The following is a 26,792-nucleotide window of genomic DNA, read 5'->3' on the forward strand; positions in this document are numbered from 1 at the left end:
GCTGAGGACACAGACTTATGGGGCAAGGATATTCATGGAGGAGGTGTTGTTGCTTGTCTTTACTGATTACAGTCTGTGGGTTAGGAAGTCTAGGATCCAGTTGCCAAGGGAGGAGCCAGTCCCCAGGCCACGGAGTTAGGACATGGGTTTTGTGGGAATAATAGTGTTGAAGGCTGAGCTGTAGTCAATAAATAGGAATCTGACATAGGTGTCTTTGTTATCTAGGTGTTCCAGGGTTGAGTGTGAAGCCAGGGAGATGGTTTCTACTGTGGACCCGTTGCGGTGATAGGTGAACTGTAGTTGGTCCAGACAAACTGGGAGGCCGGAATTGATTCGTGCCATGATTAATCTTGCTGCACCATGATGAACCATGACTAGCCTATCCAACCCCAACTTAAATTTTCCATTCCAGGCAGTATCCTGGTGAATCTCCTCTGTATTCCTTCCAGAGCAATCACATCCTATTGAGGTGACCACACAGAGTACTCTAGCTGTGGCCTCACCAAAGCTCTATACAACTCCAACATGACTTCAAACACAGTCAACTGCTACGCTCCCAATTCTATTCTGCTTAACACAAAAACAAAGCCTTTTGATGCTGGAAATTTGAAATGCTCGAAATACGCAGCAATTCAGGCAGCACATGAAGAAGTAAACAGCCTAAAAGGTTAAAACTGATACTTCCTCTTTCCAAGGATGCTGCCTAATCTGAATATTTTCAGCATGTGTTTGTCAAATTGGTGGAGACTTGTTAGACTGACACTTAGCAGGGCTTTTCACATCTAAATGGCTCAATGCTGCATCATGTAGTGCACTGATATAAACTTCCTTAAATAACTTAAACATCCACGAGTACCGCAACAGGTGCACGAGGTTCAAAATACTTAAGTTATAGTCAAAGTCATAGAGTGCAGAAAAGGCCCTTCGGCTCATCGAGTCTGCACTGACTATAACTACCACTCAAGACTACAAAAGCCACAAAAAAAATCGAAGTCTGGGGTGAAAATTCAGGGAAGGTTGCCCCTGCACAGATTGTTTTACATTTTGGCTCCTCCAGAGTGCAGGTGCAGCATCAGAGAGGTAAAATAATGCAGAATTTCTTTGGAGCAGTAGTGAACCCAAGAGAGACACAAAGTCTGTGAGAAGCTGCTTTCCAGTTACAGATTCTGTCTTCTGCTGTTCGCTGCTGCAGCTCCTCCAATCCTTCTCCAGCTCCTCCAGAAACAGAATCTATGATTGGAGGTGCAGTAAGGGCAGGATGGAGGATGTCTGTCATTGGAGGTCAAGGAGGCCCCCCCACGAATAGTGATAGTAGCAGAATAGACTTAATGGTGTATTGAACATTAGGCAATGCTGCAGTCAACGTGAGAACGGATGGAGGAAAGTATTAGAGGGTTGGTCGTTTGGAAAAGAAAAAAAATCTGAAAGAAGTGGGTATCAACTCTGAAATATCAAGATTGGATGTGTGAGGGCACTAGATTTAAAATTAAAATCTCTGCCTGAATCTTGCCTTAAATACTGTTAATCATCTAAATTGAGTTAGATAAGAATGCGTCTATTAAATACATGTAGAGAAGCTGGATGTCAACCAGATTCGAGACTGAGATCTACGAAGAAATAAAACCAAGTGGAGTTTGGTTTATAATCAGGATGATGGGAGGCATTAAAAACATGACTTAATCAAACTTAGTAAATGAAGCATTTTCTTATTTAAAGTACAAATGTTATTGTGAACATAATGATTTCAATAAAGTTCAATGAAAATAGTGAGATGTAATGAGTTTACTAAATATGTCATACACCCAATAGTATTTCAGTATTATTTCCTTGTTGCTAGCTTGGGAAGTTTACAAAGTGTTACAGTCTTGAGCTTAATATCTAAGGATTTAAAGAATTTCAGTACTCGTTACAAGCAGCTCATTTTTATACATTTTTGTAATTCCCTTCATGTGACAACCCATAGAACTGTGCATTACATAATGATACAAAAGTAAAATTTAGCTTCATATAAAGAGATTTGCTTGTCTTTTATCAATAATAGATAGCAAACTGTTTTACTAATTAAGGAAAACAATGACTAACTAAGATTAAAACCTTATTTCATCATCTTACCAATAGCTTCCCTCTGGTTTTCTGGATTATAATTTTACCAAGTAAAATCTTGAATTATACATGTTTCATTTCTTCTCTGCCCTTTTTACAATGAAAAATTACAACCTATAACAAATATTTCCTTTCTGGAATTAATACGTACACACAGGTTATTTAAACACTTAACATTTTCTCAAATTGATATGCCAGTATACAAGGCAAGGCTGAAGTATAATGTCTTATTCATTCATCCTGATGTTTTGCTGTAGGCCATGTCACAACATGACTGCACCACCTAATGAGTTAATGAAAACCAAAGAGTAACACTGAAATCAAAAAGTATCCCTTGACAAAATTAACCAAATAGCCCTTTTTTTTCCTCAAAATGAGCCTTCAAAAAATTTTTTTATTTCTGCTGGCACACTGTAGTTAGTATGCGCCACCTATAAGATACTGTGAAGCAACTTGCCATAGACAGCAGCTCCTAAACACGTGATCATCCACAGTCTAGAAGCACAAGGGCAGCAGGTGCATGGGAACACCAGCACCTCCAAGTCACACATCATCCACACATGGACATGTATCATTGTTCCTTCATTGTCACTGGGTCAAAACACTGGAGTTCCTTATCATGAATACCTCACCAAACTGACTGCAGTGGTTCAAAAAAGTGTCCTCCCATCACCTTCTCAAGGACAACCAAGGATGGGTAATAAATACTAGACTTGCGAGCAATGCCATATCCCAGAAATGAATCTGAAAAAAGTCTAGTGTGTCACAGATGGGAAGGATTGTGTTTGCACTCTTATTGCAATTTTTCTGGTTTAAAGATGACTTAACATGCTATTGTTTTGTCAAATTTTAGCTGCAGTAATAATTAATCAGAATTTAATTGTATTTTGTGTCACTCCCTGTGCATGATTAAATACTTAGAAACAAGGGATTAGTACTTACATTAAGATCACCATCCAGGATAAATATGATCAGATGTCATCAGCAAAGAGTTAAGAATTTAAAAAAAAAGCTCAAAGCAATTTAAACAAAATTTGAAGGAGCTAGGGAGTTCAAATCAAATTGAGTACAGGAGTTCAAACCTTTATATTATGTGTAAGGTATACAGTACTGTCTTGGTTTGCATCAACTGAATCTCTCAAAATGTGATGAGTTTCTAAATCATTCTCTTAGTTGTTCTTTACATATTAACTATCTTACCAAAGGCAAATTCCTCCTTGCACGTATTGGATGACAATTCTGTATGGTCAGGGTTTCCGAAACCATGTCAAATAAGAATTTGACAAGCCTATGTTACCTGTGAATGTTATCTTGGCCAGAAGGCACAACCCCAACATTAGCCACGTTTACCACTTTATGCACAATCGCCTGGCAAGAGGAATTCTGCGGAGAACCTGTGATCGCTGTAGAATTTTCATTCATTCCTGTCAGCTTCCCTGCAAATGTACAATTTATGTGGTTAGATACTGACAGTTAAAACATTGCCAACATATCAACACTTAATATCCCCAGCACAAATTTAGAAACCACCACATCAACGGTGCTGAATTTTAAGATCCAATTTAAAACCAAGACTAAGTTTGTATTTCATTTAACTATTCTTAAAAATCAGCTTTAGAAATGCAGTAAAATATCCTCAGAGGCAAAAGTAACAAAAAAAACACTGAATTCTGAAAAGTTAATGCACATTTATTTACAATCAAGTAAGAAATATACAGTTCTTGATGTATTTTCACACCATACAGGTAATCAATATCGGAAAAACTGACCAGTCACCGTATCAGGTACAAGCAGTAACTGTTTTTCTGGCACAGAAATGCTCAAATAGCAGCAGCAACCAATAATGTACATTTGAACAGCTGAAGCCAAGTAATTACATTGCAAACATGTTCCCAATTTTGCAGGGGAGATAAAAACTTATTGAATATGCAAAAATAATTATTTCACATGAATCATTGCACTTTATGGGATTTCATTCATTTATCCATTGCAAAGATATACCCATCAAATCTATGCAGTGAAAATCATGTGCAACATCAATGCCTGAAACCAGAGTAACAATTCTTGTTTTATTGTCTTTAGACATCACACATCAAATGAATGAAGTGACTATGAAATGAAGATGGTCAAGTTTTCAGCACTGATTTTTCATCTCACCCCTCCCCCACCAAACTTTACATTTTTTTGGACCAATCATTTGTCTCATTTTATTCTGGATCCTGTTCTTGATTCTCTGGCTCAGAAATCAAGAGATTTGGATATTAACCCAACAGTATGAAAATAAGAAAGCAGTGGATCAGTAGGAAATATATTTTAAAAAAAAATTTGGGAGGGGAAAGTTCACCTAACTGATCCATAAATTTTCATTTAAAACTTTTCACGAAAAGAGATTTAAAACTCCACATTTTATTTTCACGTACACAGTCTTGTATAATAAAGAGGGAGTCTGAAGCCTGTGAACCAATCAGGCTCCATGGATCATAAATATAGAATACACTATGCGGGCAGTGAAATAGGATTTTTATTTCATGTGAGAGTTATGGTGCATCTCATGAGTGGAAATAAAAATCCACATTTCATTGCTCTCCATATATTCCATTTTAAATACTTGTATGATCTTATAACAAATTTTAATATACATTAAGTTAGTTTTAATGAGGACTATTACAAGCATGAATGTAAGCTTCAATTTTTCCTATTAGCTTATGATGCGACCTCACACCTTGTGCTTCCTGCCATCTTGGAATGCTCCCAAGTGTGAATTTTGTTCTAGGTTTATAGACTATCCTGGCCCCAGATACTATAGGTTCTATCAAGAAATTATAAAGTGGCAATAAATAACTTGAACAGACACTAAAGCTCAAAACTTCAAAACTCGCGTCTGAATATGGAGGATACAAATGGTAAGATTCTACTAATATTACTGATAGAATAATATTCAGCACAACAATAATTGCTATTTTATTAATGATTGTTGCATTGTTCAAGTACTTTTAAGAATAAAATGTAGGGAAAAAAGCAACTAGGCATAAAATACCACTGGACACTGATGCTGTATCTTACATAAATAAGTTGAACAATTAGGTTACAATAAAATATTGTAACTATGTCACTCGTCAGAAATAAAGTCATTGTTAACATTTCCAGAGGATTAAAATTTGAATCAAGTCTGTGGCTAAATAACGTACATTTAATGAGCAGTTTAGACAAAATTAGAATGCCCATTCACATACTGCACACTGAAGTATGGGTAACCACTCAGTATATATTCTATTAATATATAAATATATTTGCTCTAGACTGTACACTGGGCCATGTTTTAAGTTTGCATTTAACAAACGTACTTCATGGGTTACAGCTTAAGTAGTAACAACTGCAAGGATCTAAAATTAAGTGCAGTATTATGCAGAAAAGTCAGCAAATTGTAAATCTCTTCAACACAGGTAACAGTATTTTGGTTTGATTTGTTGGGTAAATATATTTACGTATTAATTTAAGGGGTTTTTGAAAACAAGCACTTCACTTATCATAAATCATAAGGGCTCAAAATCCTGCAGCAATGATTCAGGCTACCAACTTCAGTGTAACTACATTATAAGATAGAGGGTATACATTTATCTACCCTAAGAGTTAAGAGGATTAGTCAAAGCAAATTACATACTTGCACTCTTTCCCAACTGAGGGAGGTGATCATTTAAAACAAAGCTTAAAGACCAATTTACATTATAACAGAAATTATATGTTACTGTATTTAAATTAAGATTGAAGACTGGAAGAAAAATATTTATTTCAAAATAATGCCCCAAACAATTTAAAAATTGTCATCTTAATAGACTATAAATGTAAAAATTTTGCATACATCAGTAAAAAGAGGTTCATAAGCTGCTTTCAACTGAACAAAGAAAAGTTCACTAGTTGCAGGCAAGCTAGGCATAAGGTAGTTAGAAAGCGCTGCACTCATTCATGACTTAAACCACCTTCATCAAGCTCTATTCAACAGCAAATGCTGAATAAATTAATGTAACCATGTTTATGTTAAAAGCCTGCTCCCTCAGCATGTAATTAAAGGAAATGTTGCACAAAGCCTGTACTTTTGTCAACCTCCTGTAAATGGAAAGATGGATAGCACTCAGACAAGTGAATGCAATGCTTCATATTTAACCTTAACGCTCTTGTCATTAATGGTTTGCCTAACTTGTTCTTTAAAAGACAAGGTACTGCTCCATTGAAGTAAAATTAAAAATCAACTATACCATGCTTTTCAGAACAGAAGATTCATTATCTTCAGCTAATGTATTGGCATAAAACACAGTAACATCCTATCAAGTGAGGCGCACATTCAATCTGCCTTTTACTCGTGCTGTTTTATTGTTATAGGCAATTTGTACCACTCAGCATGACAGTGTAAACTGAATCAAGATTAATTTACATGCAAAAGAACACTTAAGAGGAGCAGCATGGTAAGCAAATGTATTGTCTTGATTGCTGAGGTGGAAAAGAACCTGGAAAGAAAAAGTGCACTATAATTAAGGAGCATCAAATGTGACTGTTTTGAAGTAGTTTGGTGCTGTAAAAGGTAAGTAAATGTTGGCTTATTTAGAAATGCAAGAAACAGGAACTGCAGTAGGCCACTCAGCCCCTTGAATCTACTCCGCTATTCAGCAAGTGCATAGCTGATATTCCACCTCAATTGCACTTTACTGCTCTATCCTCACTTCCTTGCTTTTCCTTTGTATCCAATAACCTACTGAATTCAGTCCCGAATATACTCATTGACTGAGCAGCCGCCACCCTGTGCAGCAGACAATTTCAAAGATTCTCAAATCTTTGGACAAAGAGATCTCTTCATCTCAAGTCCTAAATGGATGACTCTTTATTCTGAAACGATGACCTCCTGTTCTAGGCTCTCACCCAGAGCAAGTATCCTCACTAATAAAGTCAAAATTCTGTCGATGTTGGAAATCTGAAATAAAAAGACAAAATGCTGGAAATGCTCAGTAGATCAGGTGGCAGCAGCTGTAGAATGAGGAACTGAGTGAACTGTTAAATTGATGAAATACTGCAGATACCATTATTAAATGGTTACATTTATTCTTCCCAAATTTCAGGCTATACTAAAAGGAAATTGACCGTGCGCCAATTAAGTTAAGTACACAAAAGCTATTTCAAGTAAAATTTGCTAAAACTAACGCTAGGATAAATCCAGTCTTGCTTTTACGCTTTACAGGATAGTCTCAGCATTTAACTCTTTACAGGAGAAGTGGTACTTCTTGAATTACTCCAGCTCACTGATATCTTGTGGAAATTAAGTTTCCTGAAGGGAAACTTACATTAAAAGCAGATGGGTCAGAAGAAGCTGGAAATAAAAAGAGAAGATACTCAAAACATGCAGGTCAGGCAGCATCTGTGCAGTGAGGAACAGAATTAATGTTTCAGATTGTCAAAATGGATCATGGTTAAAGAAATAGCAAGTTTTGAGCAAAGACAGAGACAGAGGCAGGGAAAAGATCAAACAGGGGTGAGGGATGTGGGTGAGTAGGTGAGGAAAACAACAAAAGACAGGAGAAATCAAATGACTAAAAGGGACGAAGATACAAGGCAAAGGGGAGTGGTATTGGGAGTAGTAAAGAAACGGAAGTTAAGATTTGAGGAGCTAGATATGGCCCAAAAAGGATAAGGAATTGTGGCCAGGGTTTGAAATTGTTGAATTGCAGACTCTGAACTGAGAGTGGAAAGTGCCAGATTGAAAGATGAGAGTGCTATTCTTTGAACAGCATTAGAACAGTGTAGACAGGAGAAGCCAGACGAGGAGTTGGATGGAGAATTAAAATGGTAAGTGACTAACTGCTCAGGATTACGCTAATAGAAACATTTCGGTATTTGATCTCTCCAGTGTAGAGAAGACTGCATTCTAAGAACTGCAGGATTGCAATTAAATCATTGCATTACCTGGAAGGAGGGTTTGGGGTCCCGGACAATGGAAAGGGAAGTGGTGCAAGGGGTGGTATTGTATTTCCTGCACTTGCATGGGAAGGGAAGGTAAAAGAGTAGACAATGTTTTTGGAAGGAACAGTCTCTTCGCAATGTTGAAGAGAATCGGGCATTAGAAATGGTGAAAATGGCACAGGATTATTCACTGAATGGTGCTGTTGTAGTTGAGGATAAGGGGAACACTATAGTTGTCCAAGCGATGAAACCAGAAACATGACAAATGGAAGAACACAGTAGAAAGCCCTGTCAACTATGGGGAAGGGGAATCTGCAGTGGAGCAAAATAAAAAGGCTGAACTTAAGGTCAGGTGTGGGTGGCTGCATTGTTGGAGCAAATGAAACCAAGGTGAAAAATAAAGGGAGAATGGAATACAGTCCTCGCTGCAAGTAGAATGGGAGGAAGTAGAAATTTGATTAAATAAGGTTTTAAAGACTACATTCAGTGCATTACTCCTTATGTTTGAACTGGCTATCCATCTACAAGGGACAATTGTTTGGCTCAAGGGATGTGTACAAATTGCAAGTAGTGTTAGTTATGATCCAAAAGGAAACCATTAATATTTAAAATAGAACAATTAATGATACATTCAAACTCACAGTTATTTATTTAAAGAATGCCAGCAAATTTCACATGTTGAACAAAAATCTTTATTGTACAAGGGTTAAACAAAATATTACTAAGTTACTATACTTTGTAAACAATTATTAGGGGATATTCACAGCAAATTCATTGTTAATGTAAACCTACTTTTGACAAATAAATAAGCTTTAAAAATCTCAACAGGACAATAACACCTACTTTTATTTCTACCCAAGTGTTCCCTAATACTTTATAGGATCTTGAGGGTTCCTTCACCAAACCAATGCATCACGAGATGGTTGATGCCTATTGCTTGTAGCTACATTTCCATTTGAAGCAGAATCTTCAAGCTATAATAAAACTGGAAGCTGTTATCAAATAATTTTGACACAATGATCATCTTCTAAATGAATTAAACTTACAGAGCACCGAGTGAATGCCGATCACCAATAGCACTTGACAATACATTTCTACAGGACTGCTAATTACTATCTACAGCACCCAGCAGTAAGCCAGAATGTAAATCTATACTGCCAAAGCATTAAATTACTCATCGTATCCATTAGCAGTAACTGTTGAATTGTTATGGAGTCCAATAGAAAGGCCAACTGTGTTCAGGGTTTATGACCCCTGCCAAGACAGCCAGCCATTCTATGATGAGTATACTCCTTCAAGCAGACCAAAGAACTCACCATACTCCAATCTTTGCAAGAGGAACGATGTCTATGAGATTGGCAGGATTAGCAAAGTAGTCCAGAGTGCTGCTCATTAAAACTCCAGAACAATTTTCTCAATTCTAACAGGTACATTGAGGTGAAAATAGCGAAGTGTGAAGCAGCAGCATTATTTTAGGTGACCTGCAGTTCAGACTAGCTGCAATTTCTCCTGAAATAATTGTGCTTCAATATCTAAAACATGGAAATATTTTCAGCTTATCCATAATTACAAATACACTCCAAGGCATCCTCTCATTACCAGTTAATTATGTTACAAATAAAGTGGGTTTTTTTCCAATTTCTTAGTCCATTAAAAAGTATGCAACATGGATATCTTTACTGAAGAAAAGCTGTGATTTCCATGTCCTAGATTCAATAAGACCTGCTAATTTAGGAAACAGAAAATTACAATTTTTGCCCTCGGCGTTACGACTTTCCTCATTTCCCTGAAGTAAATGGAGAAAATCCACTGAAGCTGCAAGTGTAATGCAGCTGAATCTTGATAAACATAACTAATTTGCCAATAAATGTTATGGTTGGTTCACAATGTCTAGATGTATAATGAAAGAGAATGAAAATGGCAAACTAGAATATCCTGTTTCAACCTAGCACATATTTATTCAAAGTACACATAATCCTGGCACTATCTTAGTACCCTTTTAGACTGAGTGGTGCCAGTGTCCTATAATTAGATGGTACATAAACAGGATCAGGGCACAGAAGAGCTAATGCAATGAGTGAAACAATTGCTAAAGGTTACCCTCCAAAAGCAGAAAAAAAGATCAATTTATCAGGAGTGTGCTTTGATGTCTGAAATCCCGACGTGGTGTTTTACAGAAAGATTGACTTCCACTCAGTGGAACTCACTGCATTAGGAATATTGCATAAAAACATAACTTTTGAAAAAACCTTATTCGGAGTAACCTTTCTGGTCGATTAAACATAGCACATAGCTGCCACATTTACTCACAGAAAGAATCAACAACCATAGAAGGAAAATAGCGAAAGAAAAAGGAATTTTGGCAACAACTCCATTGAGGTTCACTTAAATTCCCAGCGAGTACTTCTATGAACTGATGGTTCTGTTTGACTAATCAGGAAAGTGCCTCACTTACAGCAAAAGCAAACACAATGTAACCAAAACCTCAGTGCACAGGAAAAGAAAAACAGAAAAAAAAGCAATCTGCAGCAGCAACATTCTCCTACATTTGTAAAGCAGTAAAAAAAAACACACTGATAGTGGTTGAGAGCAGACTCCGCAGCCAGGCATGCACTCACCTGTCATTGCAGAAGTGGTGGAAAGCACAGAGACATGCTTTTGTCAGCAGAATAAGAACAGCAAGAAAGGCAATATTAGTAAGACAGTCTGTTAGATATTGGATACACTCTTCCTATTAGATGTCTTTAACTTCATCTCAAGACTTCTTAAGAATTCAAAGGGAATGGAGGTAAAAGCGTGTTCAGAATTTCATGTAAATAAATACTGTAAACGATAGAAAATGTGCATCATTTGCAGTTTAATCAACATTCTTGGAAATAAAGCATATCTTTGGACATTTATTTCCAAATGTAGCTCTCTCCTGGCATTTGCCAGAGGAAATGGACTGTACCTCCAAAATTTAGATACAATTTGTTTCAACGGCAAGAGAATCACAGTGGGATTTCTGCATGAAAATAAATCAAAGCAATGTTCAGAACAGCTGCAAGTGCAATCTCTTTTAAAAGGCTGCAGAATGGCCTGAAAACTACATTGATTTGATAACTGAATTTATCAACAAAGGAAAATAAATCCAGTTTTCCTCTCCATTTCATCCTCCATTATCCCTCCGCATTCATGCCATCTTACACTGAGGAGGTTCCAGCATGCAGACATCTTTGTGAATGTAGCTACTGCTTCTCCTTCATTGAAACTGGCCAATTTGGCCCCAAGGGAAAACTTACAAAGCCTCGACGATCAGTCAGGCGAATTTAATCTGTCTCTCTTAGGAAAAAGACTTTCTGGAATTTTAGCTGTCAGGCCAACTTATCCATGTAAACTTGGCCGTCCCAAATTGACATGCACCCTTCTTCTCACCCCCCATCAACTGGGTCACAATGAACGGGAAACAAGCTCATTCAAAAAGACCATGAATATAAGTGGGTGGATGAAACTTGGCCCTCATTACATTAAACCCCTGTGTGGCATTAGCAAGTTACCGGCAAGTTACTGATCCATGTGACAGATGCATCAAATGATCCACTACCAAATAAAATTAGTAAGACTATTAATAAAACATTTTAGTTAAGGAAAGCTAAACATTTCTTTTCATACAATTCTTAAAATCTATTTATGAATACTCTGCAAAACTTGCACAAATGAATACACAACAAAAATCATGAATACAAGTTTCTATTTTCATCTCAAGACAAGACCATCTGGTTCAAAAACCTGCTCTATTTCTTAACTGTACTTGGGTGTTATGTCGAGTTCATAGAAACTCAAAATAATCTTTTAGATTCAAAATTTTGGAGCTTTATCAGATGTACTTTGTTCAGTTTTCCATGTAGTGATGGAGGATATATTATTGCTCAGCAACTAAATGCAGTACAGCTGGATGTACATCCACATAACAATTAAGATAGGCATCAAGTTCTATCCCTTCAACTATCCTTTTGCTGGTTGTCAATGGTCTTAATAATTTTAAATACCTGATACAGGGCCCCTCTTCAATGAATCCAAATTCAAATCGGTACCTCAGTAGCTCAATTAACTTGGAAGGTCAAAAGGATTATCCCTGCCTCAATATTTTCTTCAAGGCTTCGAAATGGTGAAACCAAAGGGGCATACAGTACCCAGCTGAGGCGCCAAACTGTGTTACTGGCTTTTCTGCCTATTTATTTCTTCCACTCATGATTTTGAACAATTCCAGTTCCTCAACAAAACTGAAGTCCTTCTTCCCTGGTAGCATTCCTTTTCCCAGGTTTAGATATCCTTCCAAAAATATGGTGTCAGAATTGAACACAGTACTCCAGCCGAGACCTGACACAATGTCTTACAAAGGTTTAGAATTACTTCTTTGCTTTTGGACTTTGTTCCTCGATTAATAAAGCCAAGGATCCATTCTATTTTTTAAAAACAGCTTAATCAAATTGTCCTGCTACCTTCAGAGATTATGTACATGCAGTCCTTTTGATATTGTACCATGTAGCTCACATTGTCTTTCCTTATTTCTCCTACCAAAATGCATCATTTCTTTGCACCTAATTTATTCCAATGCCTCTATCCATTTTACCAACCTATCCTCGTCTTCCTGAAGTCTGTTCCTATTCTCCTTAATGTCCAGAATATTTCCACATTTTACATTATTTAAAGATCTTGAGGATTATGCCCTGTATATCTATCAAACCTTGGGCAGACCACACTTGTAGTTTCCATATTATGAAAAGGACATAGAAGCACTGCAGAGGGTGCAGAGAAGACTTACAAAGATGATATCAGAGAAATGTGAGCATACATATCTTGAAAAAAGGCTGAGGGATGAAATAATTGAGATCTTAAAAATTAAAGGAAATACAGCCTGAATGTTTCTTCTTGTGAGGAAAAGTACAACTCGAGGTCATCAATTTTTTTTATTCTTTCACAAGATGCAAGAGTTACTGGTAAGGCCAGCATTTGTTCCCCATCTCTAATTGCCCTTGACATAGCGATGGTGAACTACCTTATTAAACTGCCGCAGTCTATATAGTGAGGGTACACCTCTGCGGCTGTTCGGAAGAGAATTTAGGGATTTAGTCAAGGAATGGTGATATAGTTCCACGTCAAAGTGGTGTGCAGCTTGGAGGGTAACATGCAGGTGGTGGTGTTCCCATGTATCTGCTGCCCTCGTCTTTCTAGGAACTAGAACAGCAGGTTTGGAAGTAGGAAGGAGTCGGAGGGGTTTTGATTCGGTTGCTGCAGTGCATCTTGTGGATGGTACACACAGCTGCCATAGATGGGGGGAGTAAATGTTTAAGATTGTGTGTGACATGCCAATAAAGTGGGCTGCTTTGCTCTGGATGGTGTTGAGCATCTGGAGTGGTGTTGGAGCTGTACCCATCCAGACAAGTGGGGAGTTTTCCATCACACCCCTGACTTGTGCCTGGGGGAGGTGGTGTCAGGCAGAGAGTTAGAGAGTTACTCTCTGTGGAATTCCCAACTACTGACCTACTCTTGTAGTCACATATTAATATGGCTGGCGTAGTTCAGTTTTATAGTAGCGATGGCAATGCCATTAAATGTCAAGGGGAGATGATCTGATTCTCTCTTGTTCGAGATGGTCATTGCCAGACATGTATGTGGCATGAACATTATTAGCAAATCAGCCTTAGCCTGAATCTTGCCTAGGTCTTTCTGCGTATTGACATGTATTGCTTCACTACCTGAGGAGTCATGTATGGTGCTGAACATAGGGCAAACATTCCAACTTCTAATCTTGGTGATGAAGGGAAAGTCATTGATGAAGCAGCTGAAGATGGTTGGTGCTAAGGCATTGTCCTGACATGTGAGCTTTTTTCAAATATTACAGCGAAATCTTTTGGTGGCTCCTCAATTTACAGAGGAACTATTCCATTGCAAAGAACGGGTCACTCAAATTAGACAGGTAGTTCAAACTAATATTTGGTTCCCTGACTGAACTACTGAAACTACCTACAAATAAGATTATGTAAGAGATGAGGATATACTTCTTAAAAAAGACTCAAGAAATGTTACATTTGTTGAAAGCTTAAAGAAGTGGTGCAAATTAGCTCGAATGGAGATCACACAATGAATCTGTCACTTCTTACCTTGTTCTTTCTTGAAGTCCTTTTCAGATGTGGTGACTGGCAGAAGCAGCTCTCCCACTGGAGGTTGGACACTGACACTGAAATGATCATTCAGTGTGCTGCAAAATATTTAAAAATTGAAGGCTCATGAATCAAAGTTAATACGTGTGTGTTAATATCATAAATTGGGACTATTCAACTTTGGGACTGCTCAGTGATTTGCATATTCATTGGCAAAACACACTTGGTTGAGTTAAAGTCATTGTGGACTTTTTGCAATTCACCTGGAAATGCCTAAAACTATACTTCAGGTTAATCAGATTTTCAATGGTATATTTGTTTTTCTTTCTCTCAGCAATTTCATGCTCTTTCCATTTGTAAAGGGGTTTAATTGTTGAGAAACATTAACATGGACACAAGTCATCCTCAAACACCTTGCCCAAATAACTATTATTCTGGTGTGATTCTACTGGGTGCCAGCAAGCGGAGGAAGGGGAAGGACAAGAGGAGATAAGTCCAGCCCAATCTTATCCTCAATTAACACTTTTAGTAGGGGTCAATATATAAAGATTGGCAGTGGGTACTAGGCAGATTATGCCTTCTGTAATCAGCTGACTCAAAGCATATCAGGAATTGAAGCAGACATATTCTTTAGCTTTATGGTTCAGTTAGGCATTGGAAAAACTCAGTGATCCATTGGTGAGCCTCACCAATATTAATCCTGTCAGTAATCTTCAACCACTGGATATGGACAGCTTTGCAGATCAATGTTATATGTGCAGTTCTAATTGCAAAAAAAGAAAGTCACTTTACATTCAGTTCTCATTTCTATACCGCATTATACACCAAATGCACTCTAAATATCCTGGAAGAGGCATTGTTTCTTCCTAGCTCTCACCTATATCATAGAAAATGAGAGAGATCCACAGCAGTCAGGCAAATTGTTTGTCATGCAAAGCCACACACAATGATTGACACCTCAGGCCAATTGATCTCGCTATACCCTCCATCTCCCCTGCCCCTGCTAGTATTGCTCTAAAGCTATTGATCGGAACACACAGCCGATCAGTTTCCATTTTCTGATTTCTGGCAGGCCAATTAAGGAGGTGAGTAATTGTGATTACACTGCTAAAAGATCAATCGAATTTGCTGAAAGATTCAATACTTCTTCAGAGGGACCAGAAGGCAAACATGATGAGCAGTGGTATTCAGAGATGAGCAACTACCTTACAATAAAATTAACTTTTATTTCAGCAGTCCTACCCATACAAGTGCCCTCCAAGTTTGAAATCAATATAAAAACAGAAATGCTGTCAGACAGCTCAGTTTTTCGCATAAAAGTCATTACGCTCTGTACACATTTATATATGGAATAGTATTCAGCACAGACTGTTATGGTATTTATGTCAAAATGATCAACAAATGTTTATGCTGACACTTTAACAACTTATTTTTTGAGATGGCAGTCTTCTCACATTGTAAACTCAACCACATTTGAGCCACAGTTCTGTTTGATCATTCAGCTCACAGGGTTTAAACCATTATAATAAAGATCTCTTTTTGATGTCTGTGGCAAAGCCATTTATGAGCACTTTAATCATAGACCAGCATCCTATATCATTGATCTGGGCTTTAACTTACAGAAAAATAATAAACAATTACTAAGCAATGCTTCAGAAACTCTCATTTTTATTCATCCCAAATACCATAGACCACACTTGTCATAAAACACAGATCTGCATGAAATTCTCAGTAGGTGCAACCAGTTGACCATATCAAATGCATCACAAAACTCGATCGCAAATCCATACCGAAACACAACACAATGGTACTATACTATTCAGGAACACATGTTATCCCTACCCTAGACGTGGTTATGACACGACTTTGGTGCAAATCAGATGCAAATAAGTCAATGAAATCACAAAATTAAAAAGCAATGTGCTGCATTCAGTTATACTGAAATAGAGAGATACCGTTACAAGAAATTATCAATTGTGACTTTATTTTTAAATAATGAACTTTATAGGATCAGAAACTCAATGGCTGGAATTGCACAACTGAAAAATTAATGTTCCCAATATGAGAGAATTGAAATACAATTTTGCATCATATTTTGTAAATTTAAATTTTGGGAGTTCAGGCTGTTAACATAGCTCATCAAAACAAGGTTGTTACAGTAGTTGAAAAATGTATGCATGCCTCATAATGCAGAGTAAATTTACCGCTTCACAGGTTAGTATATATACTACAAAATATTTGTTCTAATTAGTTCTCTGATGCATGCAGCAGTGTTATTGCACTCCCACTAAATGAGAAGATGAACACTTGATTTTATATGATAGCCATAATTTTGAAAGTGCAGCGCAATGATTTTTATTACTGCACCAGGAGACACAATGTATTTCTTTCTTGCTCATACATTGTCTCATTCACATCTTCAAAGTGATATACCTCCGAGGATGACAACTCCAATTTGAACACTCGCTGTACACTGCTATTTCATCAAACTCTAAATCTATGGACATCTAAAAGCTTCGACAACATTTGGTCAAGCAGCAATTTGAATTGAAAATTCTCACTCTCGTTTTCAAATCCTTCCATGGTCTTATCCCTCTCTACCTCTGTAATCTTCCAACAACCCTTTGAAACATCTACATTCTTCTAATTCTGTCTCATTTGTATCAGCAATTTTAATTACTCCTCCATTGGTGGCTGTGGCTTCAGTTGCTTGTGCACCAAGCTCTGGAATTCCTTTCCTGAACCTCTCCACCTCACTTTCCTCTTTCAACATACTCCTTAAAGTCTACCTCTTTGACCAAACTTTTGATCATCTGACATACAATTGCCTTATGTGGCTCCATGTCACATTTTGAATCACAAGGTTCCTATAAAGTGCCTTGGGACATTGCATTATGGTAAAGATACTTTATATTTATAAATCACTTATAAGTTAGTTCATATCACACGACTAACTGATTGGAAACCTATCCAGGACATCGCAACCATCCGTATACTGTGCAGCAATAGTACCAAGTAATTTGCAGCAACATTGAAAATATTTCATCACATCTCTAAGTAATCCACACTTGAGTGAATTGGTTCCCAACAACAATTTGGATGAAAACACTGAAGCATAATTTGGGCTGCACTGTATACATCAGGACCATCATAATTAGCTGCCAGGACTTCTCTACCACCTAAGTGGCAAGACTGTGACCAATCCTGAATTAGAAAGTCTTGTTTACACAATGAGCTGGCCAAGACAACTGAGAGTTTAGTCTTCCTGGGCTAAACAGAATCATAAGAATGTAAATTTTTCTACTTAATATCTTGAAAAAAGCAATGTGGTTATGAAGAAACTGGGAATTAGAAATGAACACGATATCTTTTATAACATGAAACTTCGACAGTATTCTCTTTCCATAGAAAGTACTTTGAAGTTTTCACTTCTGTTGAACCTGCCAGTTCAAAACAAAACCCAAACGTCAAGTGGGTGGCCCAGTTACGTGACTAAAATCTGCATCTACTAAGATAACCTGCTATTTTATTCTAGACTGTCAGCTCAATGTTTGCACTCTGTCCATTTAGTGATGGTTGTCCACACATTCATACCTCTACTGTAGACTCATGATAAGTTCAGAACCAATACTGATAACTATTTGAAGTTGGAGTCTATAATCTTCAAAGTATAATATGGAAGGTTCTATAAACCCTGGTGGCAGCTTCTTTCCAACAGAACTCCTTAACTTGTGAAAGGCACTGGCTGCAAATTCTAGCAAGAAAATCAGTGTACAAAATTAGCACACCACCTACTATTACAAAATAGTAGAATGATACATGTGCCTTGTATTTTGGAAACCATGTTGAGCAGCAGTTAGAACATAAGAACATAAGAAATAGGAGCAGGAGTAGGCCATCTAGCCCTTTGAGCCTGCCCCACCATTCAACAAGATCATGGCTGATCTGAAGTGCCTCAGTTCCACTTTCCCACTTTCTCCCCATAACCCTTAATTCCCTTGCCTACGAAAAACCTATCTACCCGTGTCTTAAATATATTTAGCGAGGTAGCCTCCACCACTTCAATGGGCAGAGAATTCCAGAGACTCATCACCCTTTGAGTGAAGAAGTTCCTCCTCAATTCTGATCTAAACTGCCCCCCCGCCACCTTATCTTGAGGCTGTGCCCTCTAGTCCTGCTATCCTTTCTAAGCGGGAAGAATCTCGCTACCTCTACCCTATCCATCCCCTTCATTATCTTATACGTCTCTATAAGATCCCCCATCAGCCTTCTAAACTCCAACGAGTACAGACCCAGTCTATTCAATCTCTCTTCATAGGCTAACCCCCTCACCTCCGGTATCAGCCTGGTGAACATTCTCTGCACTCCCTCCAAGGCCAATATATCCTTCTGCAAGTGCGGCAACCAAAACTGCACACAGTACTCCAGCTGCAGCCTCACCAGTGCCCTGTACAGTTGCAGCAAGACCTACCTGCTTTTATATTCTATCCCCCTCGCTATAAAAGGCCAACATTCCATTCGCCTTCTTGATCACAGTTAAGAGAAAGGAGGTAAAAGGAAAGAAGAGTGTTCTTCACAATTGATACAATTAGTACTCAGAGTGCCTTGAGCCAGGAAGCAGCTTCGACACAGGTAAGGTGTTAAAGAAGCAGCAGTGAGAGAGAGAGAGAGAGAGAGAGAGAGAGAAAACCAGCCATCCACAAGAACCAGTTCAGCCAGAGATTAGGGGCTGAAGGCAGAAGAAGAGCTGGGGAGAGGGTAGCAGTCTTCAGGAAACAGTGCAGCTAGAGAGGAAGTGTTGAACGGAAAAGCCAGTTTGTGCAAAAGATCATTTTCTTCGCTGAATCAAAGACCATTCCCAAGTCCTAGCCACTTGAGCTGTATGGTATGGTAATTATGCCATACAGATTAAACCAATAGCATTATGGTTGTTATTTGGGAAGTAGTGGTCTTGGCAGAGTTTAGGATTCCAGGGAAAACATACTTTTGAGGGATTGAGTGCTTATTGCTAATTTGCCTAAGAATAATGCTGTTCTTTGCTGTGTTTTATTATCTTCTACTTTATTAAATACTCTATTTGCTGTTTAACGAAAGGGAGGTCTGAGTTTTCACTGCTTCTGCAAACTTTTCTCACTAATAACCAAAAGAATTTCACGGGATGCCAGTGTTTTACTTTGGATTAATCATACAATCAGAATCATACAGCACAGAAGAAGCCCTTCGGCCTATTGAATCCACACTGACACATTAAAAACATCTGAATTACTATCTAATCCCATCTGCCAGTACTTGGCCCATAGCCCTGAATGTTATGATGTGCCAAGTGCTCATCCAGGTACTTTTTAAATAGAATGTGAGGCAACCCGCCTCTACCACCCTCCCAGGCAGTACATTCCAGATCATCACTGCCCCCTGGGTAAAGTTTTTCCCTCACATCACCCCTAAACCTCCTGCCCCTCACCTTGAACCTACGTTCACTTGACTGAAATCTCTCACATCATCAGTGGGTTTCGTAACACTACTTCAACATGAAACACATTCACTTGTAATTTCTGAGGACAGCAGGGAATAAAATAGGAGTCAATATGCAAAGAGGTTTAATTTTTTTTAGAAATAAAATATTGCGGATGCTGGAAATGCGGGTTTATAAGGTAGCAACTGTAGAGAGAGAAACAAAATTAACATTTCAGTTTGGTGACCTGATGGTAGTAACCACGTTTAGTGGAAGTTAGACAATTCCAGCTGGATGAGTGAATAGCAGGTGGATGTGTAATGTAACTTTGTTTCTCTCTCCTGCCTGATGTGCACATTCTTGATAGCTTTTTCTGAATTTAATACCTTTAATGTTTAATATGATATAATTTCAATGTCACAACAGCTTACTAATTGCAAATCATCTTCCAGTTACACATAAATTACCAAATTTATTAACAAACTGATCCCAAGTCCACATCCAGCTTTTCCAATTCCATGTTTGAATTTCCCTGATCAGGTTTGTGATTGGCCACAATACTGAAGCAGTCCTTTAGGAAGTCACAGAAGACAGTCTTCTTTTTCAAGAAACAGGCCAATTCCCTTTTGAATACTTTGATTGAATCTGCCACCACCACATTTGCAAGCAGCGCATTCCAGGACTTAACCACTCGCTGTATGAAAAGATATTTTCTCATGTTGCTTTTGCTTCTTTTGCCAATGAGTTTAAAACTGTGGCCTCTCGTTCTCAACCCTTTCATAAGAGGCAGCAGTTTTTCCCTTTCTACTCTGTCCAGACCCCAGTGATTTTGAATACCTCTCTCAAATCTCCTCTCAGCCTTTTTGTCACAGAAAACAGTCCTAACTTGGCTAATCTGTCTTCATAGCTGAGGTTCCTCATTGTTGGGACCATTCTCACGAATCTTTTCTTGCACTCTCTCCAATGCTATAGTACCCTGCTCCAATTCCTATAGTACAATGCCCAGAACTGGCTGAACCTGTGCCATGTACAAGTTCAACATAACTGCCTTGCTCTTGTACGTTATGCCCGTTAATATGATACTGTATGCTTTATTTATCACTGCCACCTTCAATGACCTATGCACATGTACACCCAGATTCCATAGCCACTGCACCCCCCCCCTTAGAATTGTACCTAAATTTTATATTGTCTCTCCATGTCTTTCCCATAAAATGAATCACTTCACACTTCTCCACATTGAACTTCACCTGTTATCTCTCCATTCCACCAATTTATCTATCTTCTTTTGAAGTCTTACACTATCATCCTCACAGTTAACACTGCTTCCAATGCTTTCCATGTCCAATTTGGACTTGTGTCCTGTACACCAAGGTCATTAAAATACAGCAGGAAAAGCAAGGACCCCAACACTGACTCCTAGGGAATTTCATTAAAAACTTTTTTCCATCATCAAATCATGAAGTGGGACTTGAACTTGAAAAGGTGAGATTCTAGAGGCAAGTGTGCTACCAACTCTGTTACAGTTAATGTGAATCTTAAAGTGAAAACAAGGACTCCTGTGGTTTTGGCAAGTGCAAAGCAGAAGGAACAGCTCGGCAAGACCTCTCCGTAGGCCCGACAGAATTACTGTAACTTGCTGGTCGAAGGATCTCTATTTTCTCATTCTTGAAACTGCCCTGAAGAAATGAAAGGGTCCAAAAGGTACGTATAAAAAGGGAGAGAGAGACTGACTGAGTAAGTACAGGCCAGTCAGCCTAACCTTGGTTGTGGGCAAATTATAGGAAAAATTTCTAAGGGGCAGGATAAACAGTCAATAATAAAGACAGGGATTAATCAAAGACAGTTAGCAAGGATATGCTAAGTGAAAGTCATGTCTTATTAACATGATCGAATTTTGAGGAAATAGCAAGGAGAGTCAATGAGGGTAGCGCATTTGATATATTCATATGGATTTCTGTAAGACTTTTGATAAAGTTCCTAATGGCAGACTGGTCATGAATGTAAAACTTCAGATTCAAAAGTGGATCCAAAATTGGCCCAGATGCAGGGAGAAAAGGGTCATGCTCAATGAGTGATTTTGTGATGGGAAGGCTGTTCCCAACGACATTCAACAGGGTTCAATACTAGGTCCTTTACTTTTTGTGGTACGGATCAATGATTTGGACATGAATATAGGGATATGTTTAAGAAGCTTTCAGATTATACAGGAATTGTCTGTGTGTTTGAAGAAGCTGCAGACTGCTGGAAGATATCATTTGGATAAGTCGGATGGGTGGAACAAGTGGCAAATAGAGTTCAATCTGGAGAAGTGTAAGGTAACAGGTCTGGAGAAGGTTAATAAGGTGTGGTGATATTTTATAAATGGTATGATACTGAGAAGTGAACAGGAACAGAACAACTTTGGTGTGCATGCCCAGATCCTTGGAGTTAAAGTAAGTTAAAGTTTATTTATTAGTTACAAGTAAGGCTTACATTAACACTGCAATGAAGTTACTGTGAAATTCCCCTAGTTGCCACAATCTGGCACCTGTTCAGGCCAATGCACCTAACCAGCACGCCTTTCACAATGTGGGAGGAAACCCACGCAGACACAGGGAGAATATGCGAACTCCACACAGACAGTGACCCAAGCTGGAATGGAACGTGGGTCCCTGGCACTGTGAAACAGTAGTGCTAACCACTGTGCTACCATGCTGTCCCAAAGGTGCCCTGAAGGTGGCTTGATTGGTAATTAAGGTGATCAAAAAGGCATTCTGGACACGTGCCTCAATTAGCTGAGCTAGAGACGCAGTGGGGTTATGCCGGAACTGTTAGGTCATAGTGGAAGTGTTGTGTGTCGTTCTGGTGACTGCATTATAGGAAAGGTGCAATTCCACTTGGAAGGGTAGAGGGGATTTACAAGGAGGTTGCCTGGACTGGAGAATTTAATTATGAGGGTTATTTTCTTTGGAGCAGAGGAGGCTGTAAGTGTATAAAATTATGTGGGATCTAGATGGATTGGATAGGAAGGTCTCATTCTGACTGGTTGAGGGGCCCATAACCATGTTGGCTTGCAATTGAACCATCTGAAAATGTGATATAATTCACAAACTACAGATGGTTCTGGATGCCTTACCAGAATAGTTACCCAGGAAAAGTTAGAGGAATTAAAACCAATTCTAACTTCTGGGTAACGATGCTACGAACCCCACCCTGACATCCCATGCAAACCCCCAGGAAACATCCCCACACCCAGATGACACTTGCTGACCCTCTACTGGACAACCCCACACCCTGATACCCCCACTTTACCCTGCTGCCCCCTAACCCCACACTGACCAACAAAACCCCCCCCATCCCTCACTCCCCATTCCTTCCCACTTATTTTACAAGCTTACAATGAGAAGCCAGGGAGTCAAAGTGGCTAGACCTTTAAGTTTGACTGCTTCATGGCAACTTGTTCCGTAAGAGGTCGGGAATGGCTTCTTTACCCAAGACTCTGTTACGCTTGATAAAAGCCCTTGAGAACCTGCTGCCCTGCACAATGCTGCAGGATCAGAAATCTGAAATTTCCTCTCTAATACCACTGTGGGTGTATCTACACCTCAGGCACTGCAACTGTTCAAGGCAGCACCTTACTGCCACTTTCTGAAGGGCAACTCAGGATGGGTAACAAATGCTGGCCAAGCCAATGTCCTGTGAATGAATAAAGAACAGTTCTCACCTGGCCTCAGTTAGAAAGGCAGGCGAGAAAGAAACTGCTGGAATTTAAGCTAAGAAACTAGTGGAACAGCAATTAGACTTTGATTGCCACTCCATGGATGTTTAAGGCCATTTTGCCAAACCCCATCTTATGAAATTTGCTCATCAGGAATGAGAAAAAAATTGAAATGTGGCCCATCAAGTGAAAAGGTTGGAAAATGCTGACTGAGCCTTCCTTAATAAATAGTGGAATTGAGTCATCATTACCACATGCAATTTTTTCTCCTGTAGGACGCTGGTAAATTTGCTACTCATGTGCCTTTACATACCTCCAGAAAAGAAAGGGAATTGTTTTCTGGGAGTTGCTGGAGAGAAAAATCTAAATCTGGACTCCTTTTATATATTCAATAAGCTTAAAGGTTTGAGGAGTTGGGCCATCTCTGTGTGAACAAGTAGCATAACAATGGATTCATTTAAGTCAGACTGTCTCATGATGGACAATGCTTATTTACATCCTGACTACACTGGCAGAGATGATGTAGCATAATTGGGTTACCCAGATATAGTATGAAAATTCGAACACATGTTCTCGTAAGTAGCACTACAGGATCCATAAATTCCACTACAATTTATCCTGTTTTGCTGATTTCAAGAAGTCTTTTCCTTGGCTCAAGCAATTTTTAATCTTCATTGCAAAAACAAGTTGGTGATTCAGTAAAAACATGTGTCTTCACATACAAATGCTCTCATATTTCACAACAATCAAGGAAACAAAATGTTTCCCCTCAATCTTCAGCCTCTTTCAGGAATTTTTTTTCCTGAACCTAGTCATTCTATTACCAGCTGGGAAACTTATTCTTAAAAACCAATCCATCCACTGGCTCAACTTAAAAATCCGCCCATTTTCAGATGTCATGCGATTCCAACTCAGTTACTGCTGTTGGCTTCATAAACCTTCATTTTTGATTTGTTTAAGTATTTTTCTAACCGTAAAGTCGAATATCAGATGATAGTGTTGCCAACTCTGGTTTTCTTTGCCTCTTCTGGGAGATTACATGGCCACCATGGTGGGGCCATATAGCAAGTGTCCAGACTGGATGCTCTAAGCTTCATAATTACGGGGCAGACTTGTCTCCTTTGGATATTCTTTTACATGAAAGGCACCATGTAAATACTGCATGTTGTTGTGCCTGAATGTTCCTCAGCTTCCTGTCAGAATTCCCTGTCCACTGTATGTTAAAGGATTGCCTTAACAGTAGTACCATTTGAAAAACTCTTAGGACGTTGGCGACTAAATATTTGGGTTCCTCTCCAAGCCGACACATAGCCCACACACCTCTCATTCTGACCAATTAAAATATCCCCTTTTAATCTTACATAGCTCATCTGCAAAGTAAGAAGTCTCAACATCAAGTTAAAGTTCAAAAGATTTATTTGGAATCGCAAGCTTTCGAAGCACTGCTCCTTCTTCAGATGAGTGGCTCAGCTGATGAAGGAGCAGTGCTCCAAAAGCTCGTGATTCCAAATAAACCTGTTGAGCTTTAACCTGGTGTTGTGAGACTTCTTACTGTGCCCATCCCAGTCCAACAACAGCACCTTCACATCGGCAAAAGGATCTTGGAACTAGGATCCTTCAAACAAACAAACATTTAAAACTAAAATATATTGAATGACATATTAAACTTCAAATGATTCAAATCTGAACAGTCAGCTGAAAAACAATAAAGTGACTTCTTATGAAGCTGACAACTGTATCACTGTCCCTGAATTTCAATATATTACCAACATAAAGTATTTTCTTTTCTAAATCTTTTTGTAAACTGTTGTTTAAAAGCAGTTTTCTTTTTTAGAACAAGTTCCTAAACGTGATGGAATTGCCTTGATAAGTGGGTGATAGCCTGTTATTTACCAGTTTGGTAAATAAAACTAATGCCAAATGTGTTGCCATGAGAATGGGATCATGTTACACACCAAACTGACAGGCAGCAAAAAACCTGTTGGCCTTTCAAACCTGCCGCATACTCACAATGTTGAGAGCATCTTGCTGCACAGGAAATCTTTGGTCAAGCATATGACATGGAAACATGTGGGTGAGGGAATTATCATTTACCAGAAACACAAACCAGGATGAAACAGCCCACTATTTCAACAACCCCTCCACCACTGCAAATGTTAACTCCCTCCACCACCTATGTAGAGTGGCAATGTTGTGTTTCACATACAAGATGCTACTTTAACAACATCTTCCAAACCCACGATCTCTATGGTCTAGAAGGACAAGGATAGCAAACACATGGGAGCACTATAACCTGCACGCTCCCTATGAAGCCACACACCATCCATAAAATTACAATTGCTACTACTTGACCAAATCCTGGAACTCCCTCCCTAACAACACTGAGTGTACATTAATAAATAATGAATTCTTGGTCTCAGCATCAAGGAATAGATAAAACATCTAAATCACAATTAAAAACAATCCTCTAACCAGGATAAGCAAGGTAAACAAATGTAAAAGAGAACTGATTGGAATAAAAGCGTTCCAACAATTCCTTAAATACACAAATTATACTGGTTGGGCACAGTACAACCTAAAGTGCTCTTGGTCAGCTTAACCCACCAATGGAAATCTGTCCCCACCTCATACCAATGGCCACCACATCCACATATCGAAGATTCACCTCCTCTACACGGTGGCACAGGATTAGCACTGCTGCCCCAAAACGCCAGGGACCCGGGTTTGATTCCCAGCTTCGATCCCTGTTTGTGTGGAGTTTGCACGTTCTCCCCACGTCTGCATGTGTTTTCTCCACGTGCTCCAGTTGCCTGCCACAATCTGAAAGACGTGCCGGTCAGGTGGAATGGCCATGCTATATTCTTCTTCAGTGTACCCGAACAGAGTGTGGCGACTAGGGGATTTTCACAGCAACTTCATTGCAGTGTTAGTGTAAACCTACTTGTGGCTAATAAGTAAACTTTTTTTTAAGCATAAGAAATAGGAGTAGATCATCTGGCCCATCAAAATTGCAATGGCATTCAACACGATCATGATTCAACTTTTACATCACTTCAGCTTTCCCCTACAATCCCATGTCTCTCGATCCCCTTAATACCTCATGTAGTGATTGATCTCAGTCCAGAACCGACACTGAGCATTCGCCATCCTCCAAGGAAAAAAGTTTCTCATTCTAATCTTAAATGGCTGATCTCTAATCTTGAGATAATGACTCCTAATTCTAGAATCTACACCCGGGGGGAACAGCCTCTCAGTCACAGAGCTAAAGAGTTTTAGAACATTGAAAGAGGCCCTTTGGCCCATCATGTCCACACCAGCCATCAAGCACTTATCTATTCTAATCCCATTTTCCAACATTTGGCCTGTAGCCTTGTGTGCTTAAAGTGCTCATCTAAATATTTCTTAAACATTGTGAGGTTTCCCACTTCTACCACCCTTTCAGGTCCCA

General features: G+C 38.8%; 1 protein-coding gene across 4 annotated transcripts in view; it reads right to left on the reverse strand.

Annotated features, from left to right (window-relative positions):
- ap3b1a (adaptor related protein complex 3 subunit beta 1a) overlaps positions 1–26,792 on the reverse strand; it is a 257,978-nt gene that overhangs the window by 29,671 nt on the left and 201,515 nt on the right. For 3 of the 4 annotated variants that reach the window (XM_080189336.1, XM_080189334.1, XM_080189335.1), the window contains exons 25-26: positions 14,193–14,290; positions 3,401–3,539 (exon numbers count right to left, since the gene is read on the reverse strand). In XM_080189336.1, coding sequence (XP_080045462.1) covers positions 3,401–3,539; positions 14,193–14,290 — 237 coding nt within the window. Of the gene's footprint in view, positions 1–3,400; positions 3,540–8,935; positions 9,024–10,667; positions 10,705–14,192; positions 14,291–26,792 lie in introns of those variants that run through there. The other variant, XM_080189337.1, reaches the window with a different exon arrangement.

This window comes from Carcharhinus amblyrhynchos, chromosome 5 (genome assembly GCF_965287045.1).
Source record: "Carcharhinus amblyrhynchos chromosome 5, sCarAmb.v2.hapA, whole genome shotgun sequence".
Classification (NCBI taxonomy): Eukaryota; Metazoa; Chordata; class Chondrichthyes; order Carcharhiniformes; family Carcharhinidae; genus Carcharhinus; species Carcharhinus amblyrhynchos.